At 47.7% G+C, this 21,953-nt stretch overlaps 1 protein-coding gene and 2 long non-coding RNA genes across 3 annotated transcripts in view; all 3 read left to right on the top strand.

Moving 5' to 3' along the window:
* Window positions 1–920: 920 nt before the first annotated feature.
* LOC112544897 (uncharacterized) lies at window positions 921–3,222 on the top strand. Its single transcript, XR_012903378.2, has 3 exons — window positions 921–1,348; window positions 2,059–2,159; window positions 2,998–3,222. It is a non-coding gene; the product is annotated as an uncharacterized LOC112544897 (long non-coding RNA).
* A 1,564-nt stretch (window positions 3,223–4,786) lies between these two features.
* Window positions 4,787–17,794, top strand: LOC149524309 (uncharacterized). Its single transcript, XR_016349621.1, has 3 exons — window positions 4,787–5,392; window positions 13,048–13,269; window positions 17,586–17,794. It is a non-coding gene; the product is annotated as an uncharacterized LOC149524309 (long non-coding RNA).
* A 2,905-nt stretch (window positions 17,795–20,699) lies between these two features.
* The window catches only part of TMED10 (transmembrane p24 trafficking protein 10), a 35,469-nt gene continuing 34,215 nt past the window's right edge, over window positions 20,700–21,953 (top strand). The window contains exon 1 of the mRNA XM_075926857.2: window positions 20,700–20,967. Within this exon, the coding sequence (XP_075782972.1) occupies window positions 20,755–20,967 (213 nt within the window). The 5' untranslated portion in view covers window positions 20,700–20,754. The remainder of the gene's footprint in view (window positions 20,968–21,953) is intronic.

Below are 21,953 nucleotides of genomic sequence, written 5' to 3' on the forward strand. Positions count from 1 at the left end.
CAAGAGAGAAGAGGGTTCTTACCAAGTGGATAGCAAAACCAACTTCCTGTTTGCATTGTCTAAATATACATCCCCTGCCTGCTGACTGCTTCCTGGGGTAGGAACTACCATAGTAGGATTCACACATGTGTTGTTCTCTGGCTCTCCCATGTGCTGGATGTTCCAACTTTAATTTCAGATAAAGGACAATTTAATATAAAAATCCAGGCCAAGTCTTATGCATGATGTGCCAAGTTAAACCTGTTCTGCCACTCCGCCCTCTAGCTGAGAGCTAACCCAGTGGCAGAGATGCCAGCCTCTTCCTTCCCACCTTTGTGGGCTGCCTTTCAGGCTTAATTAAACACAAGTCAGTGTCCATCCCTAGGCCCAGCTGTAGAAAGGGGAACCTACATATTTCCAGAGTGGGAGACACACAAGCAGGAAACACAACCCCTAAAACTTGACCTGCCCCAATATGTTAATAATCCTCTGGACTGGGGTACTATATATGCATGCCTCCTGCTAGAAACAAACATGATTATTTTTACATGAGGGGTAAAGGAAATAATGAAAAGCTGCTTCTGCGAGGAAGTGTGGACTGAATCAGAAAAAAAAGGGATGTGTATGAATGGAGCCAAGTTAGGAGAAGGCAGCTGGGAGAAAGAGAATAGCCTTTGCTGCACTAGATAGCTCCACTGCCAACTGTTTTTGAGAAAAATGGTATTGCTTCCTTGCTAGGAAATGATCATGTGCATGGCCACACACGAACCTACTGGTCATTTGCACAGACACACATGGCATAAGCGCAGGAGCATTTACATGCATGCACGCATGTTGTGCAACACACTCCATGCACCAGCATGCACACAGGTACATGACCAACCCCACTCAACATGCAGGCACGCATGAGCACAACTCTCCCCCCCACACACACAAACGCTCAATGTACAGGCACATATAGGTGCACATCATGAACAGGAGACCGCGAGGTCGAATCCTGATGGAGTTCAGGGTTGGGGGGCTGTTTCATTCTTTGCTCCTAGCAGAGGAAAGGCCGATCCAGGGCGAGGGCCCGGACACTTGGAGTTCCCGGAGCAAACCCCACAACACCCGCCCAATCTGCTACGGACCCCCGCATTTCCAAGAGAGAGGGCCCCGCGCGGGCTTGCCCCCCCGGCCAATCCTCGCGCTGTTGCTGGGCCAAGCCGGCCGCCTGACGTTGCCCTGGAGACGACGGAACGTTGAAAACATACAAAGATGTTGACGTGAGTGCGTAGTTCCCATGTCAACGGCCGGGAGACGTCATCATCTTTTCCCTCCTCCCTCAGCGCTCGCGGGCGACGCAGACGCGGCGTCGCGGGGAGGGGAGGTGATAGGGCCCAGTCCTTATGGGAACAGGAGGGGTGGAGCCTAGTTACCATAGCAGCTAGTGGAGGGTAGGGCCTAGTCACTATGACAACGGGAGCGGCTGTTGTTTGTTTGTTTGTAGTTGTGATTAGACGGGTGCGGAATGGCGGGTGTGTCTGTTCCGTAACTGCGGGCTCTGTCTGGGGCGTGCTGGGCAATTCCTGGGCCCGTCTATCTCCTGATCTCGTGTCAGCTCTCTCCTGCGCCCCACCCGGACCTCCCTCCCGCAGGGTTGGGAGAGCCCAGGCCGCACCCTCGCAAAGCCAAGGGAGACCCGCGGCTCCCGGGACCTGCCAGAACAGGGCCTCCCGACCCTACCGTGTCTAAAAAGACCCATGTTCTGGAAGAAGTAACTTAAAACTTACAGAGCTCTCTGGACTTTTTCTTCAGAAAGAAGCAAAAAGGCCCATTTCTCTCCTGGCTTTAAGTCCTTTGAGAGGGCCTGGCCCTTGCAAAAAGGCTGGGGCAGACATTGGCCCCTGTGATAACCATGATTGTCCCCTCCTCAGCCTTTGAGGTTGCTAGCTGTGGGAGAGGTGGCTAGCTATGATCCTCAGCTACCGTAGCTGTTCCTGCACAGCTTTTGTCCATCCTCCTCCAACGCATATGCTTCCTGTTTGCAGGGTTATGTGTACTGGGGCTAAGGGTGTTTATTTTTTCTTCTCACATCAGGTTCTTGCTGTGCGATGTTCAGTAGAGAAATCCCTTTTATGTGACACACACAAAGCAGGGAGATTTCCCAGTCTGATAAAGCTGGGGAGACCCACCTACAGGTAATTCCTGATATGATGCCCTCACATGGGTGGGTCACACAAGCCAGGAGGTTTCCTAAAAATGAAAATACTGGCATGACAAGCTGTGCACGTACAGCTGCTAGATGAGAAAGGACAAAACATAGAGTCTCTGTCTAGAGGCACATATGGTACATCAGGTGCCTACAGGGTGGGAATACCCAGCACCTCAACCTGTTGAGGCTGGCAAACTGAAAGTCAGGTTCTTTCCCACCCCTACGCTGTTGTCATCATTAGGTGTTTTATGTCAGCACTGTTTGACTTGGCAGACAAAGGGTAGCAGGCTCAACCCACTGGTTTTTGAGGGATGATTTCTGCACCACAACCATGAACAGTGCTTACGTCTGGGGATACCCTCATCCCAGAGCCCGAGGCAGGCAAAGGGTGTGGTGGGAATTACCATTTACTTTTCATGGACAAGCCACAAGCTGTCTGGCTGTGTCTAGACTGGCCAGTTTTTCCAGAAAATCAGCCACTTTTCCAGAAAAACTTGCCAGCTGTCTACAATGGCCGCTTGAATTTCTGCAAAAGCACTGACTTCCTACTGTAAGAAATCAGTGCTTCTTGCGGAAATACTATTCTGCTTCTGTTCAGGCAAAAGTCCCTTTTGCGCAAAGCTTTTGCGCAAAAGGGCCAGTGTACACAGCTCAGATTTGTTTTCCGCAAAAAAGCCCCAATCGCGAAAATGGCGATCGGGGCTTTTTTGCAGAAAAGCGCGTCTAGATTGGCCACAGACGCTTTTCCGCAAAAGGTGCTTTTTTCGATTAAAAGCATTTCCGGAAAATCATGCCAATCTAGACGCAGCCTCTGTGTTTCCTAGGTAATGAATGTGTGCCAGAAAGCATCCAGCAACTACCTGTATACTTGAGGGATAGTAACATGTGAGAAGGTGTAAAGTCAGAGAGGAAGATGCTGAGAGGAGGCTATATTCCCTGAAGCAGGAATCACACTCTGACACTGACCAGCTGAAATACAGAGATGTTTGAAGTCCTCTTTCAGAAGTGTGATGAAGGCAAAGATAGTTTCCTCTTCACCCCCCAGTGTCCTCAAGGTCATGGCTTTTCCTATTACTTTGCTGATAAGTCTTCTTAAATTCAGTCTCATCTGCATTTACAGCATCAAATCCATATCAGAAGAGGATGAGGAGGGAGTTGTGGAATGTATTTCCTTAATAGAAGGGGGGACATTTCATCCCATATATAAGGGAATACTTTTCTCTTAGGCTGCATCTAGACTGGCATGATTTTCTGCAAGTGCTTTTAACGGAAAAGTTTTCAGTTAAAAGCATTTGTGGAAAAGAGCGTCTAGATTGGCACGGACGCTTTTCTGCAAAAAGTGCTTTTGCGGAAAAGCGTCCGTGCCAGACACGCTTTTCTGCAAAAAAGCCCCGATCGCCATTTTCGCGATCGGGGCTTTTTTGCGCTAAACAAATCTGAGCTGTCTACATTGGCCCTCTTGCACAAAAGCTTTGCGCAAAAGGACTTTTGCCCGAACGGGAGCAGCATAGTATTTCCGCAAGAAGCACTGATTTCAGACAGTAGGAAGTCAGTGTTCTTGCGGAAATTCAAGCGGCCAGTGTAGACAGCTGGCAAGTTTTTCCACAAAAGCAGCTGCTTTTGCGGAAAAACTTGCCAGTCTAGACGCAGCCTTAGGGTTTGGGGATAGGCTGCCTCCAGAGTGTCAGAACCATGTTGGAGTTGGGGAGGTAAACACAGTCTTCTTTAGCTGAGGCTTATGTCTATCTGGCATGGGTCCTGCCCTATGAGCTGTTGGCAGTTTTTGCCCTCTGAAGTAATGGGAGATGACTGAGGAATAGCCTGTGAGATGGACCTGCTCCTTCTCATCTTATAAATCTTAGTGAGGGATCTAAGTTCCACTGATGGGACTGTCCTTTCCTTTCAGCATTTCTCACTGACGTGATAACCAACACAATGGTGTGAATCTTGCCATTTATCCTCAGACTCTCCCTTTTTCAAAGTGGGTTGTGGACAAGAAGGCCATCCTGGCAAAACAGTTTGCTACTGTTGGCCTTGAGGCAATAATCCTGTTGACAGACACCGGTAAGGGTGGGAGTTGAGTTTGTGTGGCTCTGCACTTTTCTCCCTCAGGGATCCATGAAAGTGATGTTGAATATTTGTTTATTTTCCCCAAATATTCCACAGGGTTCTGTCATGTTTCCCTTCTAATTGATGTATATTGGGTAGCTGGGCATTGTGCTGAAAGACGGCTAGGGGTTCAGTAGCATCACTGTGAGTATGTCTACACTCGAACTTGAGTGACAAAACTTTTGTCATTCACAGATGTTTAATCCTCCCTCCCACTCATGAATGACAAAGTTTTGCTATGGTTAACTCTGCTTTTTTGGCAGGAATGCTCTCCTGTCAAAAAAGCAAAGCCTGCTCGTTGGGGATGGAAGTATTTTGTCGGCAAAAGCACTGATAAACAGAATGTCTGTCTGAGATTGGAATGTGGATCAGAATAAGATGGCTGGTGCTTGGTCCATATAATCTATGCTACTGGTTGGTTTAGGAGTGATGTCTGCTTAGCCTCAAGATACAAATGGTTTTATTTTTCCAAATTAAGTCATTTGTCCAAATCCGCACAAAGACTGTTCAAAAGTCTGAAGATTAATTGTTTTTATCTGCAAAAGGTCAATCTTTTCCTCTGACAGGGTTAAAGGGTGAACTGAAGTCAGTCAGATTTCACTGAGTAGGAATGAGTTGGGGGTATAAAGAGACACTGGGGGCAAGACACTGTTTCCAGGGATGAAATAATTATTGCTAGGGAGTTTAGAGAACAGAAAGTACAGGGTATTCAGAGAAGCAGGAAGTGAGAGAAAGACTCTGAGAATGCACGTGCCCAGAAGAGGCTTCATTTGCTTTTCTTGGAGCTGGACCACAATCTGTTCCTTCTCTTACAGAAGGAGTGTATCTTGTTCTGCACCTAGGAACGCAAGTGCTATATATGGCTGTCACGAATGGGAGCTGCAAAGGAGAGCTTAACTTACCTGGAGAGTGAGGAAAGGGTTAAGCTAACCTTAAGCTATTCTGCACCTGAGGGAGGGGGCTTTGGGCATTGAGCCAATGAAATGCAGCTAAAGAATTTCAAACCGGGGGAAGCAGTCTCCTTTGTTAGAGAGAGACGGGAATCTTCTTCAGGCACAAAGGGAAGAAATTAACTTCCCTCAAACAGATCCCCTGGCTTCATCAGAATGTGTGAGTAGGAAAAAGTTTAGGTTGTCCGTCAGATTTATTGTTTTCCTTATTCGGGGTTTGGAAATTATGTCTGAGATGGTTAATTGTCTTTTTTTCTTTCTCTTGTAATCAAGAATTAATCCTAGGGAGAATCCTTGAGTTTTGTTTCAATTCATGGCTTTTTAACACCAAGTCATTTACTATGCTTGCAACGATAGTCTTGTTTTAATAATAAAAGCGTTTCCTTTTTTTTTGTTCTGTTAACTAGTATTGGTTGATATTTTGTGTCCTTAAACTTAAGGGCTTGGCTGCAGACACATTATTGGAGAGAGAGCACAGGTTCATTGTTCTCTGCCTGAGTGTTCTTGTTTGTTTTCCAACTCCTTGGGGAAAGGAGGTTAGGGGTTTTGCCCTCAGGGAAGAGATTCCAAGTGATTTCTTTCCTGGAAAAAAGGGTACACTTGGTGGTGGTAGTGCTACTGGATTTCAGGAGAAACTGAAATCAGGAAAACATTTTTTTGGCTCTGAGAACTGCAGAGATGGGATTTGACAAAGTTTTTATTTTCCTAGCCAGACCCCATTACCTACACTCGAAGTGCTAGGTTGGGGATTTCAGCTGTGACAGTGGCTAATGAAGGTCAGGAGGTAGAAGAAGGATGAAGGGGAGTATAATTGTGTTTGTGTGTGGTGGGGGAAGAAGATGATCTGAGCAGCCTGGGAAAGAGATGTGAGTCTTCTAGGGAGCTATGCAGGAGGAAGCAACAGTGATGAAGCAGCAGAATCAGAGAACAGGGCTGAGCTAGAGCTCAAGGAAGATTTGGCGAGGAGAAAGGGAGCTCAGAAATGAGAGAAGAGAAACACATGACTTAGAGCTTTGCTTCTGTCAAGGAGGAGGCTACTCATCCTGGGGTTGGAAACAAGTGCTGGAGTATTTGAGATGAGAGGTGGCATCAGGGTAGGAGCAGAGCTGGACTTAATGGGGGGAAAGAAGGAAGAGTAGGGGTCATTATCAAAGGGCCCCCAAGGGGAATGTGCCCTCTTGTTTAACAACCATCACCTCCAGCCAGGAGCCGGCAGATTAGAAGCTAATGGGAGCCACCTGGCCCACTCAGGCCCCTGTCCCTTCATGTCTTGGGAGCCAGGGCAATGGCTGGCTGCCCAACAACCCTTCTTACCCTGTTCCCTGAGGTGAACTACCTCTACACAGCTGGACACTTCCCAAGCAGGCTGGTGGCACAGCTCTGAGCTCTGCCCCCAACATGCTCTTGCCTCTCCGTGGGAGGAGACCATTACCCTGGAGCTGGCTCCTGACTGCAGAGCTTGGCTGCCATGAGATGCTCCCCGAGGTGCTCACTCACTGCTGCCCTGGAGCTCCTGGCTGTGCAGAGGCAGTCTAGCCCAGAGAGGAGGACAGGGATGGCCACTGGGCAGGCAGCCATCCAATGCTCTGGCTTCCACAGTGGGGAGAGCCAGTGGCCTGAGTGAGCTGGGTGGCTCCTGCCCATTTCTAATCTGCCAGCTCCTGGCAGTAGGTGAATGTGTTGAAACAGCAGGACATGTCCCAGCAGGCTGCACAGTTTGAAAACCTCTGTGCTAAATGGAAGGCAGAAATCTGAGGGAACATGTGACCTCACATGACCCCACCATGTCACTTCTGCCCCTTGGGGCATATGACTCTGCAGCTCTCCCATCACCTCTGGGGGCCACATGACTCCACCTGGCCCCCATTGTCTCTGTCCCTCTAAATATAGAAGTTAAACTACATCTATGCTGACTGGATGTATTGTGGGCTTCCAGCTTAGGAAAAAATCATGCTGTCTTGCTTCCATCTCTTTTGCTCTTCCTTCCTTCTCCTTACTCTGGTCCTCTTCTTCCTTTCCCCAGTCTCTGATCTGCTGTCATCACTTTTCCCTTCATCTCCCCTTCCTGCTCATCTCATCTCATTTCTTCTTTCCCCACCTGCCATTTCTTCTTATAGAATTTTGGTTTCCGGTGTTCCTACTTTGATGTATCATAAAGGGATTATAAGCTAAGTGTCTTCTTTCTTCAACATTTCCCTTTGAGTTGTAGGCAAAGCTTTGGGGCCCCCCATGGCTGCTGCCTCAACCATCCTATGGATGGACCATGGTGGGGGATTACCTGAGGGCAGACCTGGTGTGGGAAAGCAGCAGGGGTTGCTCTTATACACTCACTGTAGGGGTGGGAGGTGGAGCTACCCTGCAGACTTCTCTGCTCCACTGCCCATCCCCCAGCTGGGTCACTCCATTTCACCACAGCAGCAGAAAGCAAAGTGCCCTGCTCTTGGCCCCAGTCCACTCCCCGGAGCCCTTCATTGCTTGGGGGATCAACCCAACTGGGTGAGGGTGGCAGGGTGAAGCAGAGCAGGCTGCCAGGTAGCTTTAGCTCCCACCACTACAGTGAGTGTGGAGGGGGTGATCCCTGTTGCTACTGCCCCATGCCAGGCCCTCCCAGGTAATGCCCAGGGTTGCGTCACACGATGAGGGGGCTTGGGGTGCAATGGGCGTGGGAGGGAGCAGAGCAGGGACAAGAGGAGGAGGGGCACAGGTAGAGCAGGGTTGGGGCTTGGAGAAGGGTGAAGTGGGGCAGGGTAGGGCTTGTGGTGAAGGGTTTGTCCCATGCCCCATATTTGGCCCTGGTTGTAAGAGAAAAGGGGAGGTGATGCTATGGGTGCTGTCCCTTTAAGAGGAATCAGACCACATTATGTTGTCTCATGTACCTTTAAATATCCTGTGAAGGAACAGATGGTTCTTCCAGGGAACTTACTGGAACCCTGGCTGGGACAGAATTGTGCCAGGAATGGAACCTGAGCAGCACCCATGCTTGTATATAGCTGAGGAACAAGATCTAAGGTTCATGAGAATATGCATACAGATGCACTTGTATTTGTCTAATTTCTGTATAGCAGCTAGTCCATAGAGAGATAACAGCCTGCTACGGCTGCAAACTAATGGAGTTACTCTGTTAGCTCAAGTGATAGTGTGCTTTGGTGCTAAATGTCCTGGATTCAAACCCTGCTGACAACCTGTGGGAGGTGCTGTTTTACATGCATGCATTTATGCTTGTCACGTGGCCACATTCTCCTATATGGTGGAGTTAAAAGATCTAAAACTCCACGAGCACATGCTATATATATATATATATATATATATATATGTATATATATATATACACACACAAACAAACACAGCACATATGTAAGAAATGGACAGGACTCAGAGTGTTTCTGCAAATCATAAAATCATAGAACACGAGAACTGAAAGGGACCTCGAGAGGTCATCTAGTTCAGTCCCCTGCTCTGACGGCAGGACCCAGTACCATCTGCACCATCCTAGATAGATGTTCATATGCTTTCCACACAACATGCTAATGATGCCCAAGCCCCATGTGCACATACATACGACGTACCTGCAAGAAACAGTCTCCATGTATGCACACACATCTTAGCCTCCAAGAGCTAAGGGTGTAAAAATCTGAGCTGATGACATACTGTGTCTGAGAGAGGGAGAATGAGAGAGCTCCAAAGCAATGCAGGTCATGGCAGAATGCTTTATATAACCCAGAGCCACAGAGAAAACCAAAATAGCTGCCTCCCTGCTGCTCAGTTAAGTCTCCTCCATCAAACATGGATAAAATTAGAGCAGGCAATGACGTTCACCTACGTCTGCACAGGGACTCCAGGGAGACAGAGGGAGCCAGGCTCAGGGCTCTGCCATCAACTGCTCGGGCTGCCAGAGCTTTCATAAAGAATCTGTCACTAGGAATAGGGTGTGAGTGCAAGCACAGAGATAGGGAAGAGAATGAGGGGAGAGGACTGAGACATTACTGTTAGATGGTCATAAGAATGTTCCAAACCAAATCCCTGCCTCTTGGGGAAAAAAGCCTAACATGTTTGCACACAAGCTGGCATTTCCCAGCTATTCACCCACGGCTCTGAACTCCAGCAAGCCTGCTTCAGAAACAGCTGATGAGCCCTGAAGCAGGTGAAGCTCAGAGGATATTCCCTGTAAGAGTGACTCCTTGAGCATATAAGCTGCAAAGCACATGTGCTTCTGATGAGTGACCTGTACAACAGTTGTAATGCAGTGGGGTGGTCCTTGCAGACTTGCAGTAGTTGCCTGGTGGAGAGGTGCCCCAGAGCTGGCGGTGACTCTCCCAGATCCTTGCCGTCTTGTGGAGGGACAAACTATATGTTACTTGGAAAGTGGCAGAAAAACAAAATCAGAAAATGCTGTATGTGAAGGCAGAACCTTCTCAAACAGAACTGAGGCAAAATGTTCACACAGTCCTATGATAGCCACCTACATCTATATTGAAGGGAAAACTCAGTGAGCTTTGGATCACTTTTCAGAAGTGCTGAACACAACTCTTGTGAATTGCAACAGGAGCTGGAAATGCTCAGTACATCTAAAAATCAGGTCAAATCATATGTTAGGTGCCTAAACCTGATATAGGTGTCCAATCTCAGTATGTCTGAACATTTCAGTCTGAGCTTTAATGTTGTTATGTTCAGTAATCTGAGCACAGGATAGTAAGCCAGGCAATGAGTTATAACTCCAGCTCAGATGCTTACCTGCTCTGTGACCTTGGGTAGATCTTTCCCTCTGGATATGTCTTAATTTCTCTTTTCTTTACCTGAGGATAATGCCCTTCACCAATATTCTGGAGGTGAAATGGCAGTTCATGAAGACTGATGGAGTTAATATTTGTAAAGCACTTTGAAAAGGACAAGAGCCCTAGGGAAAATCTAAGTGCTAATTATTAGCTACAGAGAAGAAGAAAAAAAGTACATAAGGTTTAAAAATACTTTTCTGTTCTGAGACACATGCATCCATTAATGAAAATAATGTATGCCTCCATCCGCAGGGGTTCTGCCATCCACCCCCACCTTGCGACAGTGCTGGAAGCCTCTGGCCTTGGAGAGATGGCTCAGAACTCAGTAGGTTGCTCTAGGCAGGAATCAGAGGTATAAATAGCAGCACAGCAAGAATCAAGCTAGACAATCATAGCAGCAGCTTCTCACTCTGGACTTGAAAAGTCAAAGAGAAGGAAAGAAATCTCTCTTCATCTCCCCCATAAGTCCCTGAGAATTAGTGACCCAGAAAAGGAAAGGTGAGAAATAGCCAAGTGTGACATGACCGGTGAGGGCTCCATACCCATCAGGGCTCAGTCCTGTCTTGACTCTACCCTGGCTAACTGGAAATGGTAAGGAAGGAAAATGTTTCCAGGTCATCAAAGGCAAAGAGAGTCACACACTATTTCTGGGGGCCTGTCATTAGTGAGGATCCATGTCTGCCTATCATCTCCTTTTTTAACCAATGTATGGTACAGTACTTCAAGGCACCATCGCCAGACAATAATGAAGACTCATTAATTTCATCTGCAAATAAGCACCTTTATGCTTTCCCCCATGCTACCCCTCATACTTCAGTGGCAGTCCCTGTAAACACCCACATAGCTACCTCATTCTGCAACTTCTCATCTCTCCATATAACTCCTCTTTACAATATCTAAAAAAACACTTGACAATGGATGGTTTGTTGGTATACTGATACCACTGCCTGCCATGCTGATCAATATTGTTTCCTTGTACTTCTCTGTTGGTCTACCTGTATCCATCTGTTCTCTCTTGTCTCAGACTTAGGCTATGTCTACACTGGGAAGGGTTGGCAATGAAAGTGCTGTCGACATGCAAAAGTTGCCCAAAGTGAAAACCAGTCAAACTGTTTTTTCTGCCTCCCATTGTCAACATTTCATGGCCACATTGCTAGCACCCTGTCGATAGAGAGAGCAAAGCAACGTGGATAATCATCCCACAGTGCAGTGTTGTGGAAAGGCAGAGCTGATCTCTGCACTTCTTGGGATTCCTTCCTAGCTCTATGAGCTCTCCGTGCTAAGGATGTTAAAGTAGCACAGCAGTGTCTCCAGCCCTCCCTCTGCAGCAACAGTCTGCCTGCCACTCTGCTGCTAGCAGGAAAAACAGTAGCATTCCAATTATTTGCTCTTTGTTTGTTCCAAACAGAGCAACTCACTCAGCTGTCAGATACTAACCCAGAGCTTTGAAAGGGGGGGGGGGGGGAGGCAGCGCATGCCTGCAGTGCAGCAGAGATCACAAAACACTGAGCACAGCCATCAGGTCAGGAATTGTGGAATACTGGCGGAAGTCAGTTATCTCGACAAAAACTAAAAGAGTCCAGATTACCATACTGCTAGGGACTCATATACCACATTTCCTCTTTTTTAAAAATTTAAATCCCCACTTTCATTAATGATGAAAAATCATCTAAGAAGGGGAGTAATTGCTCCTCACATCCCAGCTGTGCAACATCGCATAATACTTATGTCCTATCCACACCGTCTGGTTATACTGCACCCTCATCATGCAGCACCATCATTGCTTTATACAGGGGAACCTACTCAAGGGAAGCTGAAAGCAGATAAGAGGCTTTGAACTACCTGCTGTTAGTGAGGTGAAGGTAGCACAGCTCTAAAGAAATGTAACCTTTGTGCCTCCAGCAGAAATCTTGAGAGGACAAGAAAACACCCTGCACTCCAGTACCTCTGTTCCTTGGTCCATCTCTTGGGAGATCAATTGCACAACAATGGTGCCATAAGTAATACATGAATGTAGAATATTATGAACATTTATTATGGAGAGCAGCATGTTTACTCTCTGTTTCTAGTGGGAACTAAATTTCAGGTTGGGATCCCTGTGGGATTATCCAAAAGAGTCGTGCACATCAGTGGTATCTGTGCTGGTCAGATGGATAGGGGTCAGAGTTAATCTGCAACCTCTGCTGCAGTTTAGTGGCTGGGAGTCTCCTGAGAATGCCCTTGGGGAGCGGGGTACAATAATGAGCTTTGCACTCAGTCCAGGTATCCCTCATGATATTTAAATCATTAGGAAGATCTCAGGAATGAATACTCTTCCCTTGAACAGCAGCAAGGAGCCCTGGCACTCGTGTGGTCTAATGGGGATTTTGGCAACAAAAGTGCCTCAAATGTTGCTCATTCACAATTGTCCCTACGCCCAGAAATAACCCACATTGGCAGCTGGAGCTCCTGCACAAAGAGGAAGCAGGGGCTCCCAGCAAGGTCAGAAGGAAGAGCACCCTGTCTAGTCTGACATCCCAGGGGATTTCAGCCTTGGCGACTTGGAAATCCCCCAGTCCTAAAGCTGCCTTGCTGACTCAGAGCTGACTCAGGTACAAAGCAGACTCCAGAATGAATTTCACCCTTCCCAGAAGGCAAGCACCAGCACCTGTTAATCATTCCCAGCTGACCTTAAAGAGGGTTTCTGGAGCATTTCTATTCCCACTGCACAGCAAAATTATCTTCTATGCTGCTCCTATATATCCACTCTTAATTAGCTCTTCCTAGTCCCCATGTCAGGGCAAATGTGCCTCCACCTGCTTATCCATCCCCACAACCCTTGTTTCTGTCCTCATGGCAGCTACAGGGCCTGTCTGATGCTGCTTTTGTCTCTGCTTCCATATCAAACATTGATGAGTGTGAAATTGTTAACCACATTCTTTTCAGCATTGCTTAGACCTTGCCAGGGCCATTTGTCTTTGGCTGCTACAATTAGGATGCTTTTTTGTCGCTGACTGATGTTGAGAAAATCAGTGTTTCTGAGACTTCTGTTTCTCTCTTCCAGGTCCTAAATTGAGCCCAGTTGCTGAGCCTGTCCCTTCCTAGGGAACCCCAGAATGCAGAAGTTGCATATTTTCACAGTCGCAACATCTGCTGTGGTCTAGATGAGACACCAAGCCCAGGAGAAGTCTCTCTTTAGAAAAGTTATTAATAGTCCTTCTCTCCACGTGCCAGGCTGACTTTCTGCCAGGGACAAGTGCTCCCCTCATGTGCCTATGGAGAAAAGGTACTTCCCAGTGCTCATTCACTGCTTCCCATTCCTGCCTTCTTGTACACTGATCTCTGCAAAGGGTATGAATGTATCCTGCTGATTCAGTCTTCATTAGGCCAACTTCCCCTTTCCTAAAGGGGAATATTGATAACACTCAAGTCACCACGGAGTGCAGTTTGTGGATGACATCCAACAAACATGCCATTTAATTGTCTCCTTTACTGCCAAGCATCCTACATCTGGGTAGTATGCAACGGCCTTGCTATTAAAAGTTTTGGGTATTTTTTGCAGTACACCAGTTAGATGTGCCCCTCTCAGGAGGTCGTTAGAGAGCTGTGCCTAATATAGGTCTGCAAATAGCCAGCAAAGCTTTTTTGAGTCACACAGATGTGGCTTCAATCTGGATAGAGCCATTTAGCATGGCCTTCTATGTAAAGCTTAGCTTGGTACTATTTACTGAATCTGTGCTTGTCCCTGGCATGCAGATTCCTTTGAAATACACGGTGAAATGCACTCTATGTAAATGTAATACAATTTGTTCCCAGAGTGATGTGGGGATATTATTATGAAGGCATCAATAGTAACTCCATACTTAAATAGTTTTGCATTTAAAGTAGGGAATCAACTTCTTCGGTATATATGAAAAGTGGCATTTACCCTGTCCCAAATTACATCATTCACTCTTTCAGTACAGAATGAAGTTTCTGAGAATTGATAAAGCGCCCTGTTAGTTAGCATAGGAATTAATATTAAAATTAAAAATAGGTCCTTTATGAAATATGGACAACAAAGTAACACACCTATTCCAAGCTTTCATTAGGCACTATGGGGATTTTGTTTAGTATTCCGTAATTTGGTGACCTTTTCCTCTACCCTTTGAGCATATTCCTGCATCAGTGCCCCTCTCTGCATTATTCTAGGGGATAGCACTATGGCACATATATAACGAGGGTAGGAGATGCCCTGGAAAATTATGGAAACCAACAGTCTGTGTGTGACTGGGCTATCAGAAGCAAACTTTGTTCCAACACACTGAAATTAAATGCAGTTACTGTGGTCCTTCAGGCTATGATCCTAAAAACAAAATTGAAGAGCTTCTTGCTTCCTTAATCAACTCCTGATGAAAAAAAATCAAATGTGCCTTTAAAATCAGTTTAATCTCATCTGGCTCACAAACACTATTCTATCTTAATCTTAATCACATGGTATCATTACATAGCATAAGATTTCTGCGGAAGAAGAAACTTTCAGCTATGTAGAATAGAAAAATATAATGAATCCTATTTTTTTTAAAAGACTCTCTCAGTGTAGTGTACCAACAAGATTTCAGTGAGTTTTACCTTTGACACAGCAAAGTTAAGGTTGTATTGACTCAATATGGTGTTATATTGCTTCTTAATATAGTATGCAACAGATAATTTAAAAAAAAATAATTGCCCACTAATAGGAATTAATCTTTCCTGTTCAATTTCAATAGTTCCTATTCCAACCTCAGAAAAAAGGCAATTCAGAAATCTCATGTGGCTTCCTTGCATTGGCATCCATTTTTATTGTTGTAAATCTCATTTGCAGATGACTTTTGTTGCTTTCATGTCTGTCCAGAATATGATACCTCAGGCTTCGTTCTTAGATTTTTCATTTTGGTTATGTTTTGCATACTCAGCTCCCATGTTGTGTAGTATTGTACCATAATGTCCTTTGTACAGAATCTCATCATATGCAGCAATTACATCTCCATAGTTCCAAAAGGACTCTGAGGCTACATCTAGACCAGCAGGGTACCTGTGTTTTTTCCTCTTTTTGTGCAAAAAACCCCTCTTCCTGGTCCACACACACCTTTTTGCAAAATAGCTCTTTCGCAAAAAGGCATTCTTCCTTGTAGAATGAGGAATACCTACGTTGGAAAACCCCCTCTGTTCTTTTGATGTTTTTGCACAAAAATGCACTTGAGGTGTGGACTCTCTGCAAGTTTTGTTGGAAAATCGGCCATTTTTTCTACAAAACTCTGCAGTGTAGATATAGCCTGAGAATATTTGTCTCAGACTTTTAGGCTATGTCTATACTGCGCTCTCTTACGCGATAAAATATGCAAATGAGGCGAAGTGGTGAATTTTTTCACAAAAACCTCCACTTGCACAAGAGCTGTTCTGCTGCTTTTTTTCAGGCAGAACGGCTCTTGCACAAGAGGGGGTTTTTGCACAAAAAGGACTGTGTAGATGGCTCCTTTTTGCACAAAAGCCCCTTGTGCAAATATGGTGGCTCATTAACACTGCTTCACCTCATTTGCATATTTTATTGCGCAAGAGAGCGCAGTATAGACGTAGCCTTACAGTATTGGGTAATTTCATGTTTCTTGTTTGAGTTTGTCTAAAAATGGATAGTACTTGAGTCATGCTTACTTCAAACTATTCTACCTACAGCACCTTGCTTTCATAAGTTCTCTTGAAAGCAGATTCACTATAATTAGATTTGGAAGAATTAGATTTTTATTGGTAAATGTCAGTTTCACCATACACATACAGAACCATGAAAAAATATTTCCATCAATAACAGAAATGTATAGAGAAGCAAAGAAAAATGCTGTGTGAGAACACAGAATTTGATTGATGGATATTTATTTGGTATATTTTGATGTGATGTTGACAATTTGTGTTTTAATAGTTATAAAGCTTCAACTTTTTAAATCTCAACATTTACTGTCATTAAATAATTATCTATATCCCCCATAATCTCCCTGACATATGAAAATTTACATAGATATAAAAATACTAAAGACACATAATTTTGTGCAACTGTGAACATTTAAATCCATAATAATAAAAAGCTTAAAAATAAACATTGGTATTGTGAACATTGTAAAAAAAAATAGAAATCTAATTTTTCCAAGTTCAACTACATTGCCCTCACCAAGCATGAATTCCACTCTTAACGAGTACTTTTGCAATTGTATTATAATTTTCACATGGCTTCTTTAACACAGCATGGTAATGAATGCTCTGTTTATGCTCTGTTTCTATCTCAGCTGTAAACCCTTCTAGCTTACTAAATAATTGCTGGAATTTATTCTTCAAGCTGAACATAGGCCTATTGTGTTTAGTCAGTGTTTTGGAAACATCTGTCACTGAACAATCTTGTTGCAGGACAGCACCAAACCTACATGCATGTGCATTAATTACAGTATTCAGTTCTTTGCTAATCTAATATATAAAGGAGAATGTTTGTAAGTTTGTGCGCTAATAACTTAGGTACTATAAGAGCTACCGTAACCAAACTTTCCGTGGGATAACCTTTCCTCCAGAAGGTTTAAAGGTACTTTTGGACCAGATTGGGCCCAATCTCAACCTGTAAAAATAAAAAATAAGCTGCTGCGCTGTGCTGCAGGGGCAGCCCTGCCCACCCTAGGTCATGTGCTGGCCACCTGCGGCCCCAAAGCGCTATCCAGGACTTGCCCCGCCCCCACACACACAACAGCTTGGGCAACCGCCCTTCCCCCTGTGGCTACGGTTACCAGGTAGTCTTAAAAAAAAAACCAGCCACACTTGATGAGGGAGGGGAGAGGAACCGACCGGGAGGGGAGCAAGGCTGGCTAGGAGGAAGTGGGGGGCTGGGAAGCAGGGCTGGTCGGGGGGACTTGTCGGGGGCAGCAGGGCCGGCCGGGGGAGATCGGGGAAGGGGTGGCCGGCAGGAAGCAGAGCTGGTCTGGGGGATGGGGAGGAGGTGGCTGGGGCAGCAGGGCTGGCTGGGGAAGATTGGGAGAGGGGCGGCTGGTGGGAAGAAGAGCTGGTCGGGGGAGGGTGGGGACAGCACGACTGGCTGGTGGAGATCGGGGGGGGGGGTGGCCGGCAGGAGCAGGGCTCGCCAGGGGAGGGGAGATCGGGAGGAGGAGAACAGGCTGGCAGGAAGCAGGGGTGGCGGGGGAAGCAAATTGGCCGGCGGGGAGCAGGACCGAGCAATGCCGGGTAACTCCAGCTAGTCTGAAAATATTTCAGTTTAAGTGTTTCAGTGACAACTTCTTTGCAGTCCTAAAAGCTCTTCTTGTCAATCCGCCCAGTGCCATGCAGTAATATCCTCAAATAGCATTCTGAGTGGACCACTCATTTGTGGCTTCTGTAAGGACTCTTTTTGGGGAAATCCTTTGTTACTGATTATATGTCCTGCAGAACAATCTCGTTCAGTCCAATCTAGCACTTAATCTTGTTTAATTATTTTTTCAAATTTGTTTAAGGGCCTTTTGTTTGGCACACTAAAGAACACGATGCAGTCTCACTTTATGGTGCTGATGATTTTCACCCCCATACTAGATTATAATTACTTTATTTCATTCCATTTAGCTCCTCAAAGACAAGAGATGTAATGCTTTGGCACACTTCTTATGCTGAGACAGTCCCAAAAGGAAGTCACTTAAACATGCAGTTAACAAAAGGAAAGGTGAAAGGACAACATTTTGCACTTTCTATATCATCAGACCTTTGCATCTGAAAATGTTCTTGCAGTTGTTCTCATGGATAGCTCCTGCTTTCAACAAACTTTTTCAAATCTTTTGGCTGTTTAATCTGTTTTGTTATGTTAGAATGATCATACTGTTAACACAATCAATTCAAGGAAGAAGAACAAAATAGGTAAATATTGCCAAACTATAAAAAACCCTAGGGAATCTGTCAGACCTAGGTAGGTTCTGCTCAAAACTAGGGTATACACATTGTTCAGCTTTTCATGGCCTGGTCTGTTTGCCAGTAGCAGTCAATCATGATCCAGTAACAGGCTCTTACAAAGCACAATGCATCTTTGCCATCTTGGTGGGACAAGTCTCATGGCTGAAATACGGGTATTGGGGATACAGTTTGGTCAGGAAGGACCCAGAGGACAAAAAGGCAGATGATACATTATAAATCAAGAATATATACAGTTACTGTGATGTCCAGGAGGATGTGATATATGCAAATATGCAGCTGCATGGGGTACCAAGAATTTGGGGCACCAAATTGCCCCAAATTTCATGATGCCCATGCAGCTGAGTGCTGCATATATATTCTGGTGGGTCCGAACCCTATCCCCCCAGCTGGCCTTGATTCCTATGAGCTCTGCTCCAGTTCCTGTTGCCAGCCCCATCCCCTGGCTGTCACCACCTCCATGGACTGCACCAAGCCTGCACTCACTGGGAAGCAGCAAGCGGTGGGAGCACAGTTCAGAGGACTGAGGAGCAGGGGCAGCCACACAGACAGCAGCTGAAGGAAAGCAGCAGTTTCCCCTTTAAACTGCTGCTTCTCTCTGGCTGGCTTCTCTTGAATCCTGTGGCCTTCACTTCCGCTGCTCACTTCCACCTGCCTGCTCCCCTGAGTCTTCAGGTGAGCCTTCCTCCTTGCCCAGCTCCTGTCTGAGGTTGCCAACCAGACACTATTTGTGGCAACGGCATCCAGTCTCGAAAAGGTGGCAACCTTACTCCTGCTCCCAGAGCGCTCCCCCACAGGGTGTGTGTGCTGTTGCTGGGCTTTGCAGGGCTCCAACATTGGTAGGGAAAGACCTTGGAAAGAGCTAATCATAATGGGGGACTTTATCCACATATCCATTTAAAAAGTAATCCATTCCAAAAACTTATTGGAAAACTTATTGGGAAGCTTGAGGCCACTCTAGCCACAGTGGGAGTGGAGGTTTGGGCTGCCGTAGGTGTGGGTTTGGGCTGTGGTGGATGAGTGGGGTCGTCTAGGATTGTGTTGCTGCAGCAGAGGAGGAGGAAGGGAGCCAGAGCTGGGCCCCAGCCACTACAGAGTTGGGCTGGAGCTTGTCTGTCTGTGCTGCTCCAGCTGTGGCATAACTGGGCCAGGACTGGGCTGTCTTGTCTGCAGCAGTGTCTGGTCACCCCAGCCACTGCAGGATTGGGCTGGAACTGGGCTATGTCACTCCAGTTGTGGCACAGTTGGGCCACAACTGCCCAAGGCAGAATCTGTGCCAGTGCCAGGCAGCCCTGGCTGCAGCAAGTTGGAAGGCAGGTGGGGTGGATCAGCCCTTCACCAACTGCTGCAGGTTTCCACCCTGCATGGGGCTAAAAAGATAGCTGCGTGGCAATGTAGCTTATAGGGAACTTAGGTGGGCTGGAGGCCTACAACGACAGTGGGAAGCTTGGTCCTATGGGGCCTTGAGAAGTGGCTGGAAAGCTCACCTCCCCTAGCTTTAGGTTCACCCACTGCGCATGGCTGTGGTGTCTAGAAATGCAGCTGTAGCTGAGCCACTGTACCTTAAGCATAGACATAGACTGAGACACAGGAGGTAATTGGCCTATTCTACTTGACACTTGTGCGAGGCTTAATTTGTGCCAGGACTTGCCGGGGCTGAACACTGGCATCTCTAGGCTTGGCAGTTCATAGTCCCAGCATCTCTGGGCTTGGTGCATCTGTTTTGAAGGTAAAAAAAATTGTGAGAGTCTCACCTAATTGCTTAAGCTTTAACACCTCCTTAATTAAAATTAAGCTCTGAAAGGTGGAGTACTGTATCTCAGCCACATTTAGTAATAATGACACACTGGAGGTCATAGGAGAGGAACCTAAAAAATAAAAGGTTTAAAAAGCCTGACCTCAGAAGAAAAAGTAAAAACTGGGCAAGTTTCATCTGATGAAAAGATGACCTGGGTGAGGATCTGATAACTGTCTTCTAATATGTCTCAGCAGATAGCTGTGTGACTCTGTATCTGCAAAAACAATGAGGAATCTTGTGGCACCTTAAAGATTTATTCAGGCATACATTTTCATGGGTTCAAAACCACTTTGTCAGATGCATTAATATGTCTTCTAATAGGTTAAGGGTGGTTTCAAAGAGGACTACAATCTGAGAAAGTGGGTCTGGCCCACAAAAGCTCATCATCTATTAAACCATCCTGTTAGTCTTTAAAGTGCTACATAGTTTTTCCTTTTGTTTTAGCAAGATCAGACTAACACGGCTACCTCTCTACTACTATTCAAGGAAGACTGTGATCAGCTGTATTCTCAAAGTCGACAGTTGTATGTGAGACAAATAACGGACAGCAAGGAAGATTTTCGATTAAATATTAGGAAACTTTGTAACTACTAAGGGTCTTTAAAAAGCTCTGGAACACGCCTCCGGGGAGGTTTCTAAGACCAGGCTGGGCAGACACCTCACAGGGATGGTCTACGTTACTCGGCCCTGCCAGTGTGCAGGGGAACTAGACTTGATGACCACTCCAGGCTCTTCCAGCCCCGCACAATTTCTCCCGAGTCTCTCTCCTTCTCCCACGGTCGGTCAGTCGCTGTCTGGGCCGATCACCCCACGCAGGTAGCGCCTCCCCCACCCCAATGCCTGCACTCTCCCGACACCCCGCTTCCTTTCCCCGCCTGCCCCCCGACTCGCCCTCACCCGCGGGCTCCCCCCTCTCCGGCTCCCCCGACACGCCGCCCAGCGCCGCCGGCTCCCCCGCCTCCCTCACGCGGCGGGCCGGCGACGGTCACGTGGCGAGGAGAGGCGCGGCCTGCGGGAGCCGGATCCGCCGCCATGCCGCTGCCTGTGCCCGGCTGCCCTCGGCTCGGCCCGGCCCTGGCCCTGCTGCTGCTGCTGCTGGGCCCGGCGCGGCCCATCTCCTTCCAGCTGCCGGGCAAGGCCCGCAAGTGCCTGCGCGAGGAGATCCACCGCGACACGCTGGTCACCGGCGAGTACGAGATCGGGGCCCCGCCGGGGGCGGCCAGCGGCCCGTCTGCCAATCTCAAGGTGCGGGGGCGGGGCGGCCCCGGGCGGGCGCTGAGGTCCTAGGTTCCCCGCGGGAGAGTCCCGGCTCCCCGCTCAGGCCGGGCCTGTGCGGGTCGGGCAGCGGGGTGACTCGGCCCTGACCGGAGCAGAGCGGGACCCACGGAAGGAAGTGCCCCCCCCCCCGGCCATCGGTACGGCCGCACCGGCAGGGGGCCAGACACAGGCCCATCGGGGTGCCCTGTGCACACGGCACGTTGGGGAGGAGGGGTGACAGCTATAGGGCCCATCGGGATACACTGTGAGCACACGGCACGCTGGGGGAGGAGAGGTGACAGCCATAGGGCCCATCGGGATACACTGTGAGCACACGGCACGCTGGGGGAGGAGGGGTGACAGCCATAGGGCCCATCGGGATACACTGTGAGCACACGGCACGCTGGGGGAGGAGAGGTGACAGCCATAGGGCCCATCGGGATACACTGTGAGCACACGGCACGCTGGGGGAGGAGGGGTGACAGCCATAGGGCCCATTGCGATACACTGTGAGCACACGGCACGCTGGGGGAGGAGGGGTGACAGCCATAGGGCCCATTGCGATACACTGTGAGCACACGGCACGCTGGGGGAGGAGGGGTGACAGCCATAGGGCCCATTGCGATACACTGTGAGCACACGGCACGCTGGGGGAGGAGGGGTGACAGCCATAGGGCCCATTGCGATACACTGTGAGCACACGGCACACTGGGGGGGAGAGGTGACAGCCATAGGGCCCATCGGGATACACTGTGAGCACACGGCACGCTGGGGGAGGAGGGGTGACAGCCATAGGGCCCATTGCGATACACTGTGAGCACACGGCACGCTGGGGGAGGAGAGGTGACAGCCATAGGGCCCATCGGGATACACTGTGAGCACACGGCACGCTGGGGGAGGAGGGGTGACAGCTATAGGGCCCATTGCGATACACTGTGAGCACACGGCACGCTGGGGGAGGAGGGGTGACAGCC

This window comes from Pelodiscus sinensis, chromosome 5, assembly GCF_052426305.1.
Source record: "Pelodiscus sinensis isolate ZL-2025 chromosome 5, ASM5242630v1, whole genome shotgun sequence".
NCBI lineage: Eukaryota > Metazoa > Chordata > Testudines > Trionychidae > Pelodiscus > Pelodiscus sinensis.